General features: G+C 37.2%; 1 protein-coding gene across 1 annotated transcript in view; it reads left to right on the plus strand.

Annotated features, from left to right (window-relative positions):
* Positions 1 to 20,110, plus strand: part of CLIC5 (chloride intracellular channel 5) — a 56,476-nt gene extending 36,366 nt beyond the window's left edge. The window contains exons 5-6 of the mRNA XM_081314826.1: positions 12,922 to 13,103; positions 19,569 to 20,110. Of these exons, the coding sequence (XP_081170952.1) occupies positions 12,922 to 13,103; positions 19,569 to 19,736 (350 nt within the window). The 3' untranslated portion in view covers positions 19,737 to 20,110. The remainder of the gene's footprint in view (positions 1 to 12,921; positions 13,104 to 19,568) is intronic.
* Positions 20,111 to 20,391: the final 281 nt, after the last annotated feature.

The raw sequence follows: 20,391 nt of genomic DNA on the forward strand, positions 1-20,391 counted from the left end.
ACATTTTGAATGTCCCGGGATGCCGGAATGTACAGCCACTCAGTCTTGTCCAGGTTGAGTTGAAGTCTGTTCCTCCCCATCCAGACCCGAACCGCCTCCAGGCAACGGGACATCACAGCGAGGGCATCACTGGGGTGGTTTGGGGTAGAAATAAAAAGTTGGGTATCATCAGCATATTGATGATACCCAACTCCAAAACCACGAATGATCTTCTGCATGCTCCATTAAATTTCATGGATTATGACCTGCCCAATAAAAAGTCAATCATAAAAACACATTTTGTTTGCCAATTTAAAAACTGAGATAACAAATAACCTGCTTGTATGTGAATATGGCAGTGTGTGAGCATAATAATTGCATTAACAAACATTTACACCCTACTTTTCCATTTTAGTTATAAAACTAAATTTTTGAATTAAAATTATTTTTATTTTCTTTTTGAAAATAATCTGTGTTCAGTATCATAGTACCCTTATTATAATATTATTCAGCTTTTTCAACTCTAATTTATTAATTGAATTGGAGAAGGCAAGTAAAAAAAGCTTCTAAATGTTGGTTTACGGTAATTTTTATATTGCTTCATATATTCAGTATTATATATGTGAACTTTGTTTAGTTATTATATTTCTATACCAGCTGTATTATTCTAGGTGTTTCATAAAATAGAGCTCATTGCAATAGAATATAAGACAATGTTAACAAACCTTCTTAAAATACACAATAACTAAGAAAACTCATATACGTAAATGTACTAATTGTTCCAGTTAGAGGAGGAATGTTGGGACTAAAAACATTTTCCTGCCTTTGTATGTGTATCCATGACTGAACTCCTTTCTGCTTTAAGTTGCTTCCCAACCAACATTGGAAGAACTGGCTGCTTCTGAAACTACAGAAGTTGCCCATGTTCAAGCTAATAGGATTATTAAGAAACTGAGTTGGGGATAAATGTGACCTTTGATGTGTACTTTTCACCAGAATGGATCAAATTGAAATGTGAATATTAGTTGGTTAGTTTCAGCTAACCAACTGAATAGCCAGTGGGTGCTCCGTCACTGGAGGTGTTTAAGAAGAGACTGGACAGCCATTTGTCTGAAATGGTACAGGGTCTCTGCTTAAGCCAGGGGTTGGACTAGAAGATCTCCAAGGTCCCTTCCAACTCTGTTATTCTGAAAGTTTTAACAAAAATGTGATGGCTTTGAAATCTGGTTAACTGATGAAGTGGATTTGTTCTGTTTTTGAACCCTGCATTTCTTTTCCAATTTGTTATTCCCTGCACATCAGAAAATTCTAACAGACCTCATGCAATATCAATTGCAATGAATCTGGAAGTGATCAAGGAAGGTGGTTTTGGTTTTTTTAAACTTTTTTTTAAAAGAATAAATCTCAGGTTATTTAGGTGAGACTGAATATTAATGAACAGCTTTCCTCTTTCATTCATTTTATATTGCATCCAGTTGATCTGTATGTGTTATGGGATAAATTTTGTGAGAAGAGCAATAAAAAGAAAAAGCATCAATCAGTGGGCTAAGGTAGCAGCAGTCACGATTCATTTTGCACACAGGTCATAGTTTGTTGAACATGGCTCTGCATGACAGTTAAGCAGCCCATAGATTTACAGAGATCATTTCAGTTGCACATTGAAAGGAAGACCAATTGCCTTTAAAACAAAAACAAAAACACATGTGGGATATTGGCACCACTAAATAATGTTCTCTTATATTGCTATGACAGATTTTATTGTCTCCATCATTATAAACTCTCTTGATACTTAGCTGTAATAAGGAGCAATTACTGCACTAAATCTAGAATAATGACCATTAGATTTGTTGTAAAATTGACTTAAGATTCATCAGCCACCTAAGGTGGCTTGTCAATTTTATATTTGGCTTATATATGGTTACATGAAGGCTAATCAGAATTTGCCTGATTGTGCCCCCCCATTTTAAAGCCAGTAGATGCCCCTGCAGTGTAGGCATTAAGTGTTGACATTGTTTAGAAGAAATCTTCTACATAAGAGCCATTAAAATGAGGTAAAATGAGGACCCAGATTGTTGGGGGCAATTAAGCTGACTTTGTAATAATGCCGCTTGGGGTGTGTGTGAAAGCCCTAATAAGCAGGCATATACATAGAATGAAGGCTACTGCTAAGCTTGTAAGCCGCCCTGAGTCTTCGGAGAAGGGCGGATATAAATGGAATTTTTTTTAAAAAATGTAATGGCTTCTGGCGAAGAAAACTAGGTGGTAGGTATGTTGCAAAGCATTTATTCTTTTAAAAAGGGGGCTATTTTGCATTTTAATTTTATGCTTTTTTAATGTAGGCAATATCTTCTTTATCATCATAGAAAATGGTGATTTGGGGGGGGAGTTCAGTTATAGTGTAGCAAAATATCCTTCTAGATCAGCAACCTGAAACAGTGAAAGAGCCACTCGGAACCGGTTCCCTCACAAACGCAAAAACTGGGAGCCGCAAAAAAGGTGTGCGCATGCACATACATGCGCGCATGCGCAGAACAGGGTTTGACTGAAGAGTGGAGCCAAGGCGAGATATGCACCTACCCTGCATATTTGAATTAATTGGTTGAACTATTTTAGTCCAACTTTTTTTTTTGGACTGCACATGGCAAAGGACTGGGAGCCGCAGGAGACGACTGAAAGAGCTGCATGCGGCTCCGGAGCCGCAGGTTGCAGACCTGTGCTCTAGATCAAGAGGATAGAAATGTATTACTTTTGGCTCAGTAAATAGCTGGGCTCAATAGACTGTCCTTATGAGAAATGCTTTTAGCTCTATACTAAAAAAAAATAAGGTTGAGTAAAGTACCCCGAACAAAGGGGCAGAGTCAGTTCACTTCTGTATTTTAGCAGGGGATGAACAGGAATGCTAGTGGGCCATCCATCTTCCTTCCTTCCTTCCTTCCTTCCTTCCTTCCTTCCTTCCTTCCTTCCTTCCTTCCTTCCTTCCTTCTTTCCTTCCTCCCTCCCTCCCTCCCTCCCTCCCTCCCTCCCTCCCTCCCTCCCTCCCTCCTTTCCTCCCTTCTTTCAACTTTTATTTAATAAAATAGAATTAAGAGAAGGGGAAAAAAGGGATTTTTTTCTTTCTCCTGTGGAAAGAGTAGGGGAGAAAATGAAAGGAATTTTGTGGCTATTAAATCTGAGGCATCTTCAGGAAAAGCATTGATCTTTTGCTCCATTGAATTTCAAGCTGACAGAAGGGAAGACAATTCTAGATAACCTCCCAACTGTTTCTGAGGGCTGAGGGAGTTAAAAACAAGGGCAACATGCCACAACCTGTGAAATTTCTCACACTGCATGTAACAGTTAAACAGGAGTGGCTCAGAACTGAACCAGTTCACTGGTAAAGATGAAAGAGTCCATTCCTCCAAGTGATTGTCAAGATTTTAAAATTCCTAAGAAAATGGGTGCTCTTGGTCCCTGGTTCAAGACATGGAGTACAAAGCATGGCTCTGTAGTTCATGCTCCCATCCCACTTCCATTTGGCAATCTGCAACTGAAAATATGAAGCAGATGGTCAAAAGTAGACTGAGAAGAGCCACTGATTGGTTGAGCCAGGATTTCAAAAATCAAATTGAGTTAAATTAAGTTAAATAATAAGTTGATTTTGGAAGGGAGGTTAAAACAAAATAATATGATTTCTTCCTGGCAGTGAGAGAAAAATCTTTCATTCTTCAGGTGCTATTATTCTAAAACCCAATTGATTTTTTAGGATTTCCAGGGTTGCTCTCATAATAGCATTTTAGGTTCATTGCCATCATTACCATTTAATATGTGGCTCGTGAAGAAAAAAGCAGCTGAAGGAAATTATTCTGACAGGAGAATGTCAGTGTAAAAATTCAAGTTATGAGCTGACTAAAAAGAGTTAGTAGCACTTTTGTTTGAGAACCTGGCAACACTTCAATCCTTTTTAGCTTTGCTTTTTAAAATGACAAGTATGACTAGCAACAACATGTGCAGTGCAGGATCCTCCTAAAAGGTACTTCTGGCCATGGCATCATTTGGTCCAAAATCCAATCCTTAGTGTAATCACCAGAGTCTGAAAATAGAAGGGTTTCAAGAATCGGAAAGGGAAAAAGATTTCTCTTTGTTTTTTGGCCCCCTCTCTACCCTACTCTCTTATTCTTTTACCTAAAATATGGGGAAGAAGGCCAGGGAGAGAGAGAGGTTGGCATGGCTGCAGATAGGCCCCCTTGCCCCCCTCCAGTAAAATATATTGGCTCTTGGGTGGGGATATTGGCTGTTAATTGCTTTCTTCCCAGAACAGAGGAAGAACTAATGTGAATTCCAATGCTCCAAGCACAGCATTCTCTGAAAATGTCACACCCAGAAATCATTTGTTTTTCCCTCCTGAGCATGTTTTGTTTTCCAACAACCCTGAGGAGGAGGAAAGAGGGTGGGGAAAAAGTTGATTACTTGGAGTCTTTTAAAATGGGCTACTGCTTCTCCCCCTCCCCCTTCTTGTATTTATGATGAGACAGTATTGATCCTGCTCATAGCTTTCTTCATAAAATTGAAATAAATCAGACAGGTGAAGCTTGAGGTTTATATGCATATGCTTCAGCCTATGTACAAATGGAAGGTTAAATATATGAACACTCCTGTAAATAAATTACTTTACAGAATATAATATTCAATATATTAATGAAGATTCTCAGTCATCCAGGTAGAGTTGTCTGGGAGTTGAATCATGGCAACCGGACTCCTTTCGTATTGGTTTGAAATGTTTCATTGCTTATCCAAATAGCTTTTTCAGTCTGTGCAAGTTGGTGAAGGGTTCCTCCAGGGTGGTATACAGATATATACAACACACTGACTATATATACATGTCTGTCTGTCTGTCTATCTAGAAAGAGAGACAGAGACAGAGAGACTTGTCCACCCTAAAGTTTGGACACCAAATGTAAGAAGAGTAGAGGACACTTTGTGTTGATGGGACAGAGACAGATACGTTCCTACTTCAACTTTTTCAATAGCAATAATCCCAGGAGATTTGTGCTTTTTAATAGCCTCCCTCCCCCAATTTAGCCAGCTTTATCTACACTGCATTGCACTTTTTGGCCCATGAAAACCAGAAGGAACCTGAAGGCAGACTGCAGTCTTTGAAATTATAGGTAGCACATTCTAAATTGTAATTGCTAGAAATTGAAAATAGGAAGGCTGCCTATGCAGATCTGTGAACCTGAATGGATTTGGTTGGTGACTGGGAGATGGAGCTATGAATCCTGGACTGGAGCTTTTCACCTGATCCAGATTTTTCATGTTCTTAGTTTTAAAAAATTAAATTCAGAAAGAATCTACCCAAACATGTGGGTACATGTGCACGTGCATACATCACAGACACATACAGACATTGATGTTCACGAATAGGGATGGAGTAGTAAAAAAAAGTAGATCGCTGGTTGCGGTTTGATCTCTTTAGGGCTGTCAGTTTCTCCCTCTCTGTACACTAATACTCTGCTCAGCTTAGTTTCTCCTTCCAGAACGAAGCCTTGCATCCAGGAAGATAGGCAAAATGCCAGTCAGTGATAGAGGCTCTCTCTCTCCTTTGCTAAGCAGCTATAGCAATTTTTGTTTGTCTTTGAGCAAGAGGCTCAGGCACACGGACAATTAGGCGAGGGGTTTTAGGAGCTTCTGATCACTTGTTCCCTGGCTCTTGGGTGCTTTTCAAGAACTGCTAAACTATCCATTTCTTCTGGTTTATTGTTGTACTAGTAGCAAGATTCTTATCTCTTGCCATGTGTGCCCCTTCAGGCATGAATATGAGTAAGATACTTTCGTAGATTCTGCTGTATGTATGAGCCTCCTGAAATCAATCATTCTAAGCCTGTATCCTCAACAAAGCTAGTAGATCTTTTTAAAATAATCTAATTTTAGATTTTGACATCATTTCAGGTCTGAATTTTAGGTTCAATTTGTACTTTTCTTTGAGGGTTTTTCCCATTTAAAAATTACAGATAAATAACTGCATTATTCAGATATGATGCCTCATTGTTTTTTTCATGGGAATCAAGCCCATGGGAATGGACATAGAATTACAGTTAATTAAATACAAGTTTGAACAGTTACTATTAAATACAAGTTTGTCAATGAATAAGGATCTTTGTGGCAGAAGAGATACCTTGGCCACATTGCATCTTGTTACGGTGAATATGATGCCAGATCAATTATACAGTACTGAAAGTTCTTTGTAAATCGTTACCATTCCAGTGGTTAGAATTTTAGCATCACAATTGTTTGGTATGAAATAATGATAAATATTAAACAGTATCAGTGTTCCTTTTAATGTGAAAATATATTTTACATAATATTTTAGAAAGGGAAGACAATCCTGGAAAAGGAAATGAAACCCAGTTTGCATTTTGAAATATGTCCAAAACTAACAATTCTGTAATACAGTGCAGATGCAATATCCCAGTGGTGCTTAATCTGCATAAGGCAGAAGCTTATTGTTGCAAGACCCAGAACTGCAGTAGTACGTCCAGTATGTCAGTGATAGAATTTTGGATTACAGCCATAGAAATCTGGATTTAAATTTCTATTTAGGCTGAAATTGGCAGACTTTATGCCTGGCTCAGTAATAAATCTCTCCCAACACTAAATCTCATATTCAGGAATTTGCTTGCAGCAGAAACTTGCAGATATGGCATGGCTAGACAAGTTGCTTTTTACAGACAAGATAGCAGTTACGTATGGATAGAAGATGTGCCCACTGGGAAACCGAGAAATCAAATTGTGTGCATTTCTGTTTCAGGATTTAATTTCTTGGCTTCCAACTTTTCCAAATATGAGTCCTCACAGAAGATGGCTTGAAATTGCAGCATCCTAATAGAAGCATGAACCCAGTTATAATAAGCAAACTCAGCCGTAGGTTAGATTATCAGGCCTATTTCTTCCTGGTGATTTGTTTAGCAATGGCATTATTGCTCTAGGTGGCATTTGTCCTGTATGTTTTTCCATCCATTTATGGGGATATATCTTCAGGAATGGAGGATTTTGTCAAAGTGATGAAAGAAGCATCATTTATTATTAATTAATTTATTAAATTTATCATGTTATCATAATGCAAGCTCCACTCCTTTTGTATGTGCATGCAGTGTCTTCAAAGATGTGCAAATGGGGTTTCTGGTTTGCATGCACAGCGCTGGTGGACGTGCGGGAAGAATGCTCTCCCCGCCGTCTGGTTTTCCTTCGTTGGGGGACCCTGAAAAGGATTGAAAGTCACCCTGGAGGGGCGATGACTGTGAAGAGGCCCTCCAACTGATTGCGGAAGGGCGTCAGCCCTCCGTTTGATCTGGAGCAGCTCCTCTGGGCCGACGAAGAAAATCATTAAGATCATTAAGCCGCTCCCTGCCAAAAGCCAAAATCACCATCAAGCACAACGAAGCAATGTGGAGGATTTGGGTGAGATCTTACCTTTCTTACTTCCCTAATTATTTTCCTGTGTGACTCTTCTGAAAATTTTCTCCCCCCTTCTTGGAAAAGTGGCGACTGCCTACTTGGAGAACTAAAACTTCAAAGCCTCAAAAGAAATGGAAATAACTAAGCTAAATAACTAAACAACCTTATTTGTACTTTTGGAATTTTTTGGCTATTAAAAAGTTCTTATTTTTACAGGGACCTACTACCCTATTTAGTTTTTAAGCCGTGAAAGAAGGGGAAAAAACAGATAAACTGGATAAAAGCTCTATATGAGTCTGGAAAAAGATTTTACATGCTATTGAGAACATCTTTTGGCAAAGCCTGGTATAGCAAGAAAATTTGTTCTTTATTGTGAGCTCAGATTTGTCCTTGACATTATCTTTAAAGATAAGAATTTGGAACACCTGGCACTGAAAACAACCTTTAGGAATAGTGGAGGTGGACACTTATTGACCTTTATCAAAAATAGCCTCCACTAAAGACCTATCTGTAAACACCAAAGAAATGGAAGAATACTATCCACAACTTGATTATGAACTTATGCTTGAAACAATCCTGGCAATGACTGAGCTAACGAAAGCCAGACTGAAAGATAAATGTGACAGCTTAAACTTACCAAATGAAGCCTTGATTCCAACTGATGAATTGACAATCAAAAAACCAACAGAAGAGGAAATTAACATCAAAACAGGGGACTTTAAAGAACAACAAGTACAATCTATTGAGAGCTTTGATACCCAAACTTTGATTCCAACTATAAAATCTACAATCCAAAAAGCAACAGAAGCCCAAGAAAGCAACACTAAGATGGAGGAGGCCAAAGACCTTCAAACATAGTACATTGAGAATCTAGCCAACCAAACAATAACTATAACACTGGACATGACCTCTTACCCAAGCCAGATAGGACTGGAAGAAGAAGACCAGACTGAACTAATGACAACTATACTACATCAAACATGGGGATTTGAACTACTAGAGCAACAATTCAATGATTATAAAGGGGTCACTCTTTTTGAAAAATTGATAACTGGATGGTCTCCCTGGATTCAAATAACATGTGTAGGAATGAAGGGAGAGATCACCTGAGAACTTAAAGGCACTGATATGGAAGACTGCTTGGCACAAAAAGAAAGTTAGAGTCAGATTTAAAAAATGGGTTTTTTTCTTTCTGTTGGGATTTGTAATGATAGAGCCTAAAATTTCTCTTAATGGGCTAAGGGAATCTTTAAAAGATATAAACTGATTTTATATTTAGGATCTAGATTTCTAAGGGAAATGAAAATTAGCTACTAGAACATAATTTTGAATTATATTATAGAACTTGGGATGATACAGCAAAAGATACCTTTTTAATAATTGATGAGCTACCAAGATGATAAATAAAATATATTTGTGAAATAAAATAAGAATGCACTTAAATGAACAAAATATGTATTTCAGATATGATAACTACTATATAATGAAATAGGGGAAATGTGGGTTACTCGAAAATTAAGTCTTCTAGATACTAAAGGCTAATTTGAAGCACTGTAATTGAAATTAGGTAAAATTTAAAAACAGGACATGGTTAAGTATAAGTGAAAATATATTGATAATTATTTTAACTGATTGTGTCACAACTAGAAATGTATTAATTTGATTATGATATTGTAACTAAGAGAATTGGAGAGGGGACTTTTATTGATGTGACCTAAGCTATGTACAAAAACATTTTGTTACTGGACTTTTGACTAGCCAATCACCACATTGTTTCATAAATATTTGGATGTAGAATTTTAAAAAATGGAGCGGAGGTTTGTACTACTGTGGCATGATGTTGATTTAACAATTCCCCTCCCAACCCCTCCCTGTGGATGTTTTTGTGATTGTAGGCAATGAACACAAAACAGCTAGAGGTTTATATCCAACAGCTGTACTAGTTTTTTTTCCAAAAAACCTGCCATGAATTCTGTATCTCTTTCAAAAATGAAATGGTAATGCAGCTTGTGGTTTCAGAAAACTTGTAACTAAAATAGATCAGTCATTTCAGGAGAGGAGGGAAGGCACTATGGGAAAAGGTCAGCCACCACCAGAATGATATCCAGGCCTTTGGCATGTGGTAGGTGAAACTATATGCCAAAGCCCCTATGCGGCGGGAATGGATACAACTTCCAGCCAGTTTGTTGGTGAGAAGTTTGGCATGATATAACAGGTGTGGTAACAATAAAGATAGCCCTTGACATCTTTTCAGTGACCTACTGAGGATCAAAAATTGTACACTTTCCTTAGCAGAAAGACACATTGCACTTCTCAGATTTTGATCATTGTTATTTCTTATGCCTTTTTGATCAGAATCCTGCCGAACATCTTCCCTAATCCCCATGTAATTTTTGTATTCAGTGACAACATTCTTTCAATCATCAGACACAGAGTGATCCCTCACACACATCTTAACTAAGTCACACAGCCACTGCCTGAGCAAACCATATTCATATTTTAGCATTTGACAAATTACCATCTACATCTGCAGGCTTACACATTTTTACATCATTTATGACTTGCTTTTCATCTCCTCCCCTGAATACTAACATTTGTAGCATTTGTTTCAATTCCATTCTTTGACGTTTCATTACTATCTTTATATAAATCTCCAAAGGACTCCTTTCAGTTTTTCTTCAGTTTCATCCCAAATAATTTTATCACTTTTATTTTAATTCTATTCATCCTGCTTAAGATTCCTTGTTTAGCTCTTCAGCAACTTCCAAAGCATTTCTTATTTCTGTCAAAATTTCTCTTCCTTTTTTCTGCCCCTAATTTTAACCATTCTTTGTTCTCTTTAAGTACATTTTTGTAATGATCTTGTTCTCTCTATAATACTGTGCAATATTTTTATTCATTATTTGCAGCAATGATTCTCTTATATGTATTTTTTTCTTGTCCATATCCTCTTTCACTTAATTCCACTAAACATTCTTTTTCATCTTCCTCATTACACTTCTGCAGGTGGTGCAGAGTTACTTATGACCACAATAGGAACTGGAATTTGGGTTGCTAAGTGATGCAGTCATTAAGTGAGTCATCATTTTAGTGGACCAGATTTTACGACTACTGTTAACTGTGGTTGTTAAATGAATCACTTGGCCAATTAAAGTTCACTTCAATTCAATACAATTGTCAGAAGCTGACTGGGAAGATTGTAATTCACGACCATTTGACCACATTTTTTCATCAAAAATGTGAGCAGATTACCAAGCGCATGAATTACAGCCACGTGACTGCAGGCATGGTGCTATGGTCATAACTTTGAGGATAGGTTGTAAATCACTTTTTCCAAGGCTGTCCTAACTTGAGTCATTGTTAAGTAAACAGTTGTAATCGAGGACCACCTGAATAGCATTTTGTTCCCAGCAGCTTCTACATCTTCTTTATTTAAGTTTATTTTTTATTCTACCTTGTATTATGTTGAGAGATTGGTCTATCTTTTGATACTTTTCATTTTTTTCATACTTTTCATTCATTTTTTTAAAAGGAACTCTTTCCCCAAGATCCAATCTTGCAGGTTTAACAAAATGGTATGTTTCACATTCAGAAATTTTTATGGTCTGTTTTTTTCCTCACCAATTCTCTTAGTCTTCAGTCATAAAGAAATCAATCGTGCTTTTAGATTTATATTCCTTTGCCACATGTATGTATTAACAGATTTATGCTTATATTTGAAAATTACAAACTAGTTCCAAAGCAAATTGTCCCACTCATCATTCTTGGGTCTTCAAATAGCCCAATTAGTTCTCTCTTTCTCATTCCTACTCATTTTAGGGGAGTGTGATCATTCATATAACAGAATCTTTTTTTTTCTCTACATGGGGTTTATTCAGAATATTGAACAGGTTTCCTCAAAACTAATTTTTGGATTTTCCATTATCATCATTTATTAACAACATACAATTGTTGCCGAACTCTGAATTTCTAATCTGATACTGAAGCTGATATTTATGTTTTTTATGATGTGTATTAATTTATGCTCTTTACCATTTATTGTTCTTACATTTCAAATCACAATCTTCCATATACTGTGATTATCACCAGATAGATTCATAATATTTGACCTTCACAACCATCATAGCCTTGGCCAATCAAAGTTTCACATAATACTTTTTAATACTAAAGAGGGGGTATGCAGTGAATTACGAGCCATAGTTATATCCGTGTTACATGCAACATTCCCTGTTAACTGTAACTCAGTTAAGTTTTGCTCAGTTGGAATTTCTATTAGAAGTCTTGGGATCTGACTCTTATGGGTCTATATTATATACAGCATGTCAAGGTTCTGATAGACAAGACCAAGCAAATCAGAACTCTGAGGCTTGAAACTTCCCCAAAGAACATGTTTATTGTTTACATAGTACCAGCATGGTCAAAAGTGAAACCAAGTCTAAAATCCCCTCCAAAATGAAACAATATAACATAGTTGAACTTCCCACTCTGATGTCATGCAATCACCTATGTTCTCCAATAGAATAGCTTGGCAGGCTTTCTGACTAAATGCTCATGCCCCCATCTAACTAACAGAAATGACCTTGGTTCCCATGGGACAGCAAAATGTTTAGACTAGTAAAAATCCTCTGCACCCTCTCCCATTCTTGTGGCAACCTAGAATGAGCAAAATGGCTGCAGCCAGGCTCATTGTAGAGTTAACATTTATAGAGTTAATCACTAATTTTCCTTTGTAACATGCTTCTTGTATACAGTTTTTGGCCTCTGGCCTTTAAACGCCCTGTGCGTTCCCACAGAGAGGGCCTCCTCAGGGTGCCTCCGGTCAGAGAATGCCGGCTGGTGGCCCCCAGGGGGAGGGCCTTCTCTGTGGGCACCCCGGCTTTGTGGAATCAACTGCCGGTTGAGCTCCGGATGGCACCGGATCTCCGCTCCTTCCGGCGCGGGTTAAAGACCCATTTATTTGAACAAGCTGGCCTGGCCTGATGGGGAGTTAACTTAGGGTTTTAATATTTGTATATTTTTACTGTTTTACTTGGGCAATAATTTAATTTTTTCTTAACTTTTGTATTTCTGTATTTTTATTATATGCCCTGTTCACCGCCCTGAGTCCTTCGGGAGAAGGGCGGTATAAAAATTTAATAAACTATAAACTATAATAAAGTAAGTAAAATATTATTGTTTATGGTTCATTTTTCCCATCCAATCTGATTAATTTTATCTTGTTTTGATCTGAATTTGATTTACTTTTTTTAAAAAAAACAACAAAGTTGCATAGTCAGTGTGTTTTTTATATTTTTTGTAAGTTACTTTAGTGTATCCTGTTTTCAATCCTTGACAACCCAAAAATATTGCTAATAGTGTGGATATTGTGGATATATTGTGGATAGTGTGGATATACATTAGGCCATTGTAATATTACAGCCATTGTCATCATTCTGGTTCATACCTTTCTCTATTTTGTCATAGATTTAACTATACAGTTGATTTAACCACTTTTTCTTTCTAATTATTAAGGTCTTGAGAGAGGGTTAACAAAGGCTTTGAAGAAGTTGGATGACTATCTGAGAAAACCTTTGCCTGAAGAGATAGACACAAGCAACACTGAAGAGGAAAGAGTGTCTAAACGCAATTTTCTTGATGGGGATGAGCTGACCCTTGCTGACTGTAACCTCCTGCCCAAGCTTCATGTTGCCAAGGTGAAATGCTCTCTTATCTATCATGACATACCTGAAGCTCATACACCAACAATAGTTAGTTGATACTAAGATCCATTTATACAACATGTTTCCCACTTCTGTTAGGAGAGAGAAGTTCAGAATAGTCTTAAATAGATAATTACGTTTCTTTTGAATGAATTGAAGAGCCTGTAAATATACAGCAACTTCATTCATCAAGGTACTAGCCAAACATACTGAAGTAAGACTGATGAAACCAGTTGTGTAACTCTTAGTCTTGCTCAAGATTTCCAAGCAACAGTAATAGATCCCCAATCGTGATCTATTGCCTGCCAATCTACCCAAGTCTTACTTAAGTAAGATTTTGAATTTAAGCTTGAGTTAAAGGGGACTTCGCTTCTAAACTGCATGTGAGTCAACAGGATGATATAGCTGAAAAAATATATATATAGGTTTCACATCTTAGGCAATAAGTCTGGTACTTCAGTATTTGAAGTGGCATTTTAATATTTGATGTAGTCAGAGTCTACTTCAAATTTTGTAATTGTTTTGGCTACTATTTTTAAAAAGTGCCAAAAAATTTGCAACAAGTTCAGGGAAATAGAAAAAAAGATAGTTTTCCTTCTTAAATCTTTATTATATTCTTAGAATCAGAATGGTCAGACAGAAGAATTATAGGTAAGCTTTGTACTCTTTGCTGGGCATTTCTTCATCCCTAATATTGATAAGATCAGGATGATCATTGTACTAGAAGCCAAGTCCTATGAAGAGAAAATTAAAAAAACCACAATGTTTAGTTTTGAGAATAGAATATTATATGGTTATAGAACACCATTCTTCAAGTAATGGAAGGGTATAGCAAACATTTTCTGACAGCAAGAGCAATTAATTATGGAACTAATTACTCAGAGAGTCAGGAGGCTCTCCTTCAATGCATGTACTAAAACAGGTATGACAGACAGCCATTTGTTATAGATGCTTCAGTTTGAATCTTGCACAAGATTGAACTTGATATCTTAAATAGCCCCTTCCATCTCTATCATTCTATGTCCCTTCTGACACGTGAAGCATCCTAGAAATTGATGACTTCATAATTCATCTAGTTTCATAAGTCAAGTGTATTTTTCCAAGTTAAATATATTTTTACATGGGATTAAAACAACCTTACCAGGATGTATAAATTTGAAAAATCTCTGAACACCTATTTTTACAGGAGTTTATGGCAGATTCTAGACTAAAATAGAAAGTCATGTCAAACATTTTGGCATAGCTACAGGAAGCTTCCTCAACTAGCTGTCCTCCAGATGTGTGAACATCAGTGCCAAGAATTTCTCAGCCAGCCTGACCTTGTTGAGGGTTCTGTAACTTGAAGTCCACACATCTGGAAGAAGTCAAATTTGGGGGAGGCTTGGCCAAAGGTCATCATGCAAACTATTCAAAAGATAGTTTGTATGATGACAAACTATTCAAAAGAAACAGATCTAACAAAAGAGGAGGTGGAGTTGCATTATATATAAAAGATCACTACAAATCTACAGAAATCCACAAAACTAAGAATGAAAATATAGAATCCATATGGGTCAATATATAAGGAAAAATGAATGACATTGCTATAGGCATATATTACAGGCCACCCAACCAAGCAGAAGAAATAGATGAACTTTTTGCTAAACAACTAACAAATGTAGGAAATATACCACAGTAGTAATGGGAGACTTTAACAACCTTGATATCAATTGGGAGACAAACTCAGCTGCAAGTGGGAGATCAAACAGATTCCTAATCAACTTAGCTGACAACTTTGTCATCCAAGAGAAGGGAACTAGAGGAAAAGCTATGCTAGATCTATTTCTTTCTAATAGAGAAGAAGTGATAAAGGGAGTTGAAGTTGCTGAAACTTTGGGCGAGAGTGACCACTTCATAATGGAATTCAATATAATGCAAACATAAGCAATAAAACATAATCCAACCAGTGTCTTTAAAAACTTTAAATGAGCTGATTTTAACAAACTCAGAGAAAATCCTAAAGGGGAAAACAACTGAAGAAGCGTGGGAAACTCTGAAAAATATGATCACAAAAGCCCAGTCCAGCACAATACCACTGAAAAAGAAAAAGAAAAAATCCAAGAAGAAACCAGCATGGCTGCACAAAGATCTCTCTGATAAACTGCAAGACAAAAAGAACAAATGCAAAAAATGGAAAGAGGGACACATAACTAAGACAGAGTATCAGCAGATAGCCCAAATCTGCAAAGATGAAGTCAGGAAAGCAAAGGCTCAGAATGAACAAAGACTTGCAACAAAATTCAAAGATAATAGTTTCTTTCAACATATAAATAACAAGAAAAAGGTAAAAGGAACAGTAGGTCCATTTAAGAAAGAAGATGGCAAGTAAGTAACAGGCAGTAGATAGAAAGCAGAACTGCTTAACTCATTTGCAAAAGTCTTCATGCAAAAAGAAACTATAGCCTAATCTACCAAAAACCTAACTGTAAAAGACAGACTAAAAATAAAAATAAACAAGAAAATGATTAAAGAACATCTATCTGATTTTCATGAATACAAATCACCAGGATCTGATGGCTTACATCCCAGAGTTTTAAAGAAGCTGACAGATGTTATCTCAGAACCATTATACCATATCTTTCAAAAATCCTGGAACACCAGGGAATTACCTGAGGATTGAAAAGGAGCTGATGCCGTTCCATCTTCTTAAAAAAAAAACAGACCCAGGAAACTATAGACTAATCAGCCTAACATCAATAACTGGGAAGATACTGGAAAAGATAATAAAAAAATAAATCTGCAAACATCTAGAAACAAATAAAATTGTAAGTAAAAGTCACCATGGGTTTGTTAAAAACAGATCAGGCTAAACCAATCTTATTTCATTCTTTGACAAAGTGACTAAATTAGTAGACCGGAGAAATCAGTGGTGAGATTCAAATAGTGAACAACTGATTCTCTGCATGGACACTGCTTCCGGAAGTCCGTTCTGGGCCTGGACCTCCGAGGCCCAGAACGGACTTCCAGAAGCGGCGTCAACGCACTTCCTGCAGGCCATTCTGGGCCTGGGAGGACTCCTCCAGGCCTCTGAGGCCCAGAACGGACATCCAGAAGCAGCATCCATGCACTTCCGGAGGGCTGTTCTGAGCCTTGCGAAAAAGGGCTAGGGATTCAGTGGGTGCCATCCAGTGGTGGGATTCAGCCAGTTCGCTGAACTCAACAAAAAATTAGCTACCGGTTCTATTGAACCGGTGTGAACCGGCTGAATTCCACCACTGAGCAAAATGCTGTGGACATAATACACTTAGACTTCAGCAAGTCATTTTACAAAGTAGACACAACCTACTTCTTGGTAAGCTAGAAAAATGTGGGAAAGACAGCCTTAAGTAACACCAGCTGCCTGCAATTAGTGCAGGTTCGCATCCCACCAGGCTCAAGGTTGACTCAGCCTTCCATCCTTCCGAGGTAGGTAAAATGAGGACCCAGATTGTTGGGGGCAATTAAGCTGACTTTGTAATAATGCCGCTTGGGGTGTGTGTGAAAGCCCTAATAAGCAGGCATATACATAGAATGAAGGCTACTGCTAAGCTTGTAAGCTGCCCTGAGTCTTCGGAGAAGGGCAGGATATAAATGGAATTAAAATAAAAAAAATAAAAAAATCATCACCAGATGGATTTGTAACTGGATGACAAACTGACTATAATTGGCTGACGTCCTTAATGGTACTACATCTATATGGAAAGAAGTAAGCAGTGGGGTACCACAAGGTTCAGTCTTAGGCCTAGGACTCTTCAATAACTTCATAAATGACTTAGGTGAGGGAATAGAAGGGGAACTCATCAAATCTGCAGATGACACTAAGTTGGCAAGACTAGCCAAAACTGAAAAGTCAAGCTCAGGATCCAAAAAGATCGTGACAGACTTGAACAATGGGCCCTATCCATCAAAATGAAATTTAATGTGGAGAAAAGCAAGATTTTACACTTAGGCAGGAAAAGCCAAGGGTACAAGAACAGATTAGGCGAAACCTGGCTCAAAAACAGTAACCGTGAGAGTCCTAGTGGACAATCACTTACATATGAGTTAGCAGTGTGCAGCAGCAGCCAAAAAAGCCAATACAATCCTTGGCATAAAATCAAAATTACGTGAAGTATTAATACCGCTTTATAAATCTTTAGTAAGACACACCTGGAATATTGCATCCAGCTTTGGTCACCACATTACAAAAAAGATGTTGAAACTTTGGAAAAAGTGCAAAGAAGAGCAACTAAGATGATTAAGGGCTTAGAGAGAAAAACATATGAAGAACAGTTGCAGGAATTGGTTATGGCAAATCTAGAGAAAAGAAGGACTAGTGGAGACATGATAGTAGTATTCCAGTATTTGAGGGCTGCCACAAAGAGGAGGGGGTCAATTATTTTCCAAAGCACCAGAAGGCAAGACAAGAAACAAAGGATGGAAACTAATCAAGGAGGGAAGCAACTTGGAATTAAGGAGAAACTTCCTAACAGTGAGGACAATTAACCAGTGGAATAGCTTGCCTTCAGAAGTTGTAGGTGCTTCAACACTGAAAATTTTTAAAAAGAGACTGGACCGTCACTTGTCTGAAATGGTATAGGATCTCCTACTTGAGCAGGGGGCTGGACTAGAAGATCTCCAAGGTCCCTTCCAGTATTCTGATTGATTGGCTTTTTTCACTGAACGATAAGTCAAAGGTTCCAAAGCATCCTATGGGTGAAGCATTTTCTTTCTGAAATTTGGGAGAGGAAAAAAAAAAGATAAGTGAATGAAGACATAAAAGTTACTGTGAAAAGTATGCATTTTGCCCACATGTTAGACAGTAGTGGCAGATGGAGGCATGTCAAAGAAAACAGGATGCACAATAATTGGCAAAACCTGTTTACTTTAAATTATACAGGACCATGGTTATCATTTTGCTGTCACACACATATTTAAAGGTTTTTTATGGTGTAAAGACATAAATAGGGCAGAAAATACTTCAGATTCTGCAAAAGGCATCTAATTAACAATAAATTCAGCACAAACACCTTTTCATGCTGCTCAGGAAGATAAATTATGTAAAGTAAGCCAATCTGTCTAAATGTATTTCCTAATTGCTGAGGTTTCCATAAAGCTAATTATGCATACCAAAGACAGTTAATACTATTATCCTTTAATTAAGCTGATTTCAAACTATTGGTTAAGATTCTTGAAGGCTTACTGGCCTCTATTGGCAGAATTAGGGACATACTTATCTCTCTCCTAATTCAGTTCTTTTCTGTCAAAATTAATATACCATTTCTATGGTTGGTCTTAAAGTTTCTAACTTATTGCATTGTTAATGTTTCATCTAAACAGTGAAAGTACTGCTGTGCCACAAGTCCTGCTCTTTTTGTGCAAGCATGGAGTGCATGTTTTTTATTTTCCCTTTTTGTGTGTATGTGTGCCTTTCAGCCAGTATATCAGACTTGCCTCAGTTTGATCCCTTAGGGAAGTAAAACTCTCAACTCCATTTGAAGTGAAAAGGCGCTTTTACTAAGGAATACTGGTTGCAGTGAGGTCAAGCGGAATCTGAAATTTCCGTGCGGCAATACAGAACTATAAACCCCATTTTCCTTCAGCCCTCCTCCTTTGGTCCATAGCATAACCAATCCAGCACCACTGTGGTATTATGAGAAATTCTGAGGTGTTTAGGCTGGTGAAATTCCACACTCAGAGCAAATGGCCTTGAGGATGCTAGGGCGCCAGCAGGAACTGGATTCCAAGCTGCTCAGTTCTTCTTCAACTGTCAATCCCCCCTCCCAATTTCCCACCATCAAAGTACACAGTAAACTGATGTTTTGTTCCCCCCTTGTTCTCCTCCCTTCCCTCACTGATGACAGAATGCTGGTGAGGTGTGAAGCCAAAGCTGGTGGTTCTGACACAGTGTTGATATTTGGAGGCTGCTTGAATAAAAGTTACAGTTTTCTAGACAATATTTCTTGAAGTGGATTGCCATTGTCTCCTGCCTAGGGCTGAGAGAGAGTGGCAACCCAAAGTCATCCAGCTAGGTGGATACCTAAAGGCAGATCTAGAATTCGCAGTTTTTCAGTTTCTAGTCTGATTCCTTAAACATTACACCAAACTGGCTTTTTAAAAAACTATAAACATTATTTATTTATTTATTTATTTATTTATTTATTTATTTATTTATTTATTTATTTATTTATTTATTTATTTATTTGATTTGTGTAGCTGCCCATCTCACCTAAATTATTCTGGGAAGCTCATAACAATCCAACAAAAAACAAGTTAAAATCCAATATATAAACATATAAAAACATAAGTAACAACTTTAAACAAAAATAAGCATGGTCAGTGGCAAAAAATTAATCTTTTTGTCAAGCTAAAAAAATCATTATATAATGTTATTTCCTTTATTTTATGTTTAATAAAACCAATAATATTTATAAGTATTAAAGCCCTCCATTTTCATTTTAGATTGTAACAAAGAAATATAGAAATTATGAATTCCCAGCAGAAATGACAAGACTGTGGCAATACCTGAACAATGCTTATGCTCGGGATGAATTCATCAACACTTGTGCTGCAGACAAAGAAATTGAAATAGCTTATGCAGAAGTAGCTAAACGGCTGTGCAAATCCTAATCAGAATCAGCAAGATCCATTTCTCCGGAGAATTCCTGTTTTATAGACGCTTCTCCCCAAATGCCTTAAAATATGTATGTATGTAAGTTGGATAACTTTGATGAAATTGATAATTTTTCTGGATGCATCATTTCACTGAGGAAATACTGAGGAAAGACAGTATGGAATAGAGAAAGCACAACTCCAAATTATTATGTTTTATAATTTATGATTTGGTGGAAGTACTTGGAGAGAGGGGGACCTTCCCATTTCTTAGAGAAAATGTAGGACAGGAAAACATTTCTGAAATCTTTACCAATAAACTGGAAGAAATGCTATATGGTCCATTGATATCATTTGACTTTATTCATATATTTGGGCTAAAAATTTAAAGGTAAATATAAAGTAAAACTTTGCCTTATTTCTTGCAAATGTTTTTTCCATGGACACTAATTGTAATCTATCTGAAAATAATGTATGCTGCAATTAGGATTGGGAAGCTTAAATCTGGAAGGAAAGTAGGGATGAGAGTAAGAAAATGTATCTTAAGCAGAATGTTGCTTTAGGACTATTTAGCATAATTTAAGGCCTTCATGCATCCGATTTTCTTCCATGCAGAAGATGGAAGCATTGAAATAGTGATTCAAAAATGTTATGTGTCTTTACGACTTGGGGG

Source organism: Vipera berus (genome assembly GCF_964194415.1).
Source record: "Vipera berus genome assembly, chromosome: 1".
NCBI classification, from domain to species: domain Eukaryota; kingdom Metazoa; phylum Chordata; class Lepidosauria; order Squamata; family Viperidae; genus Vipera; species Vipera berus.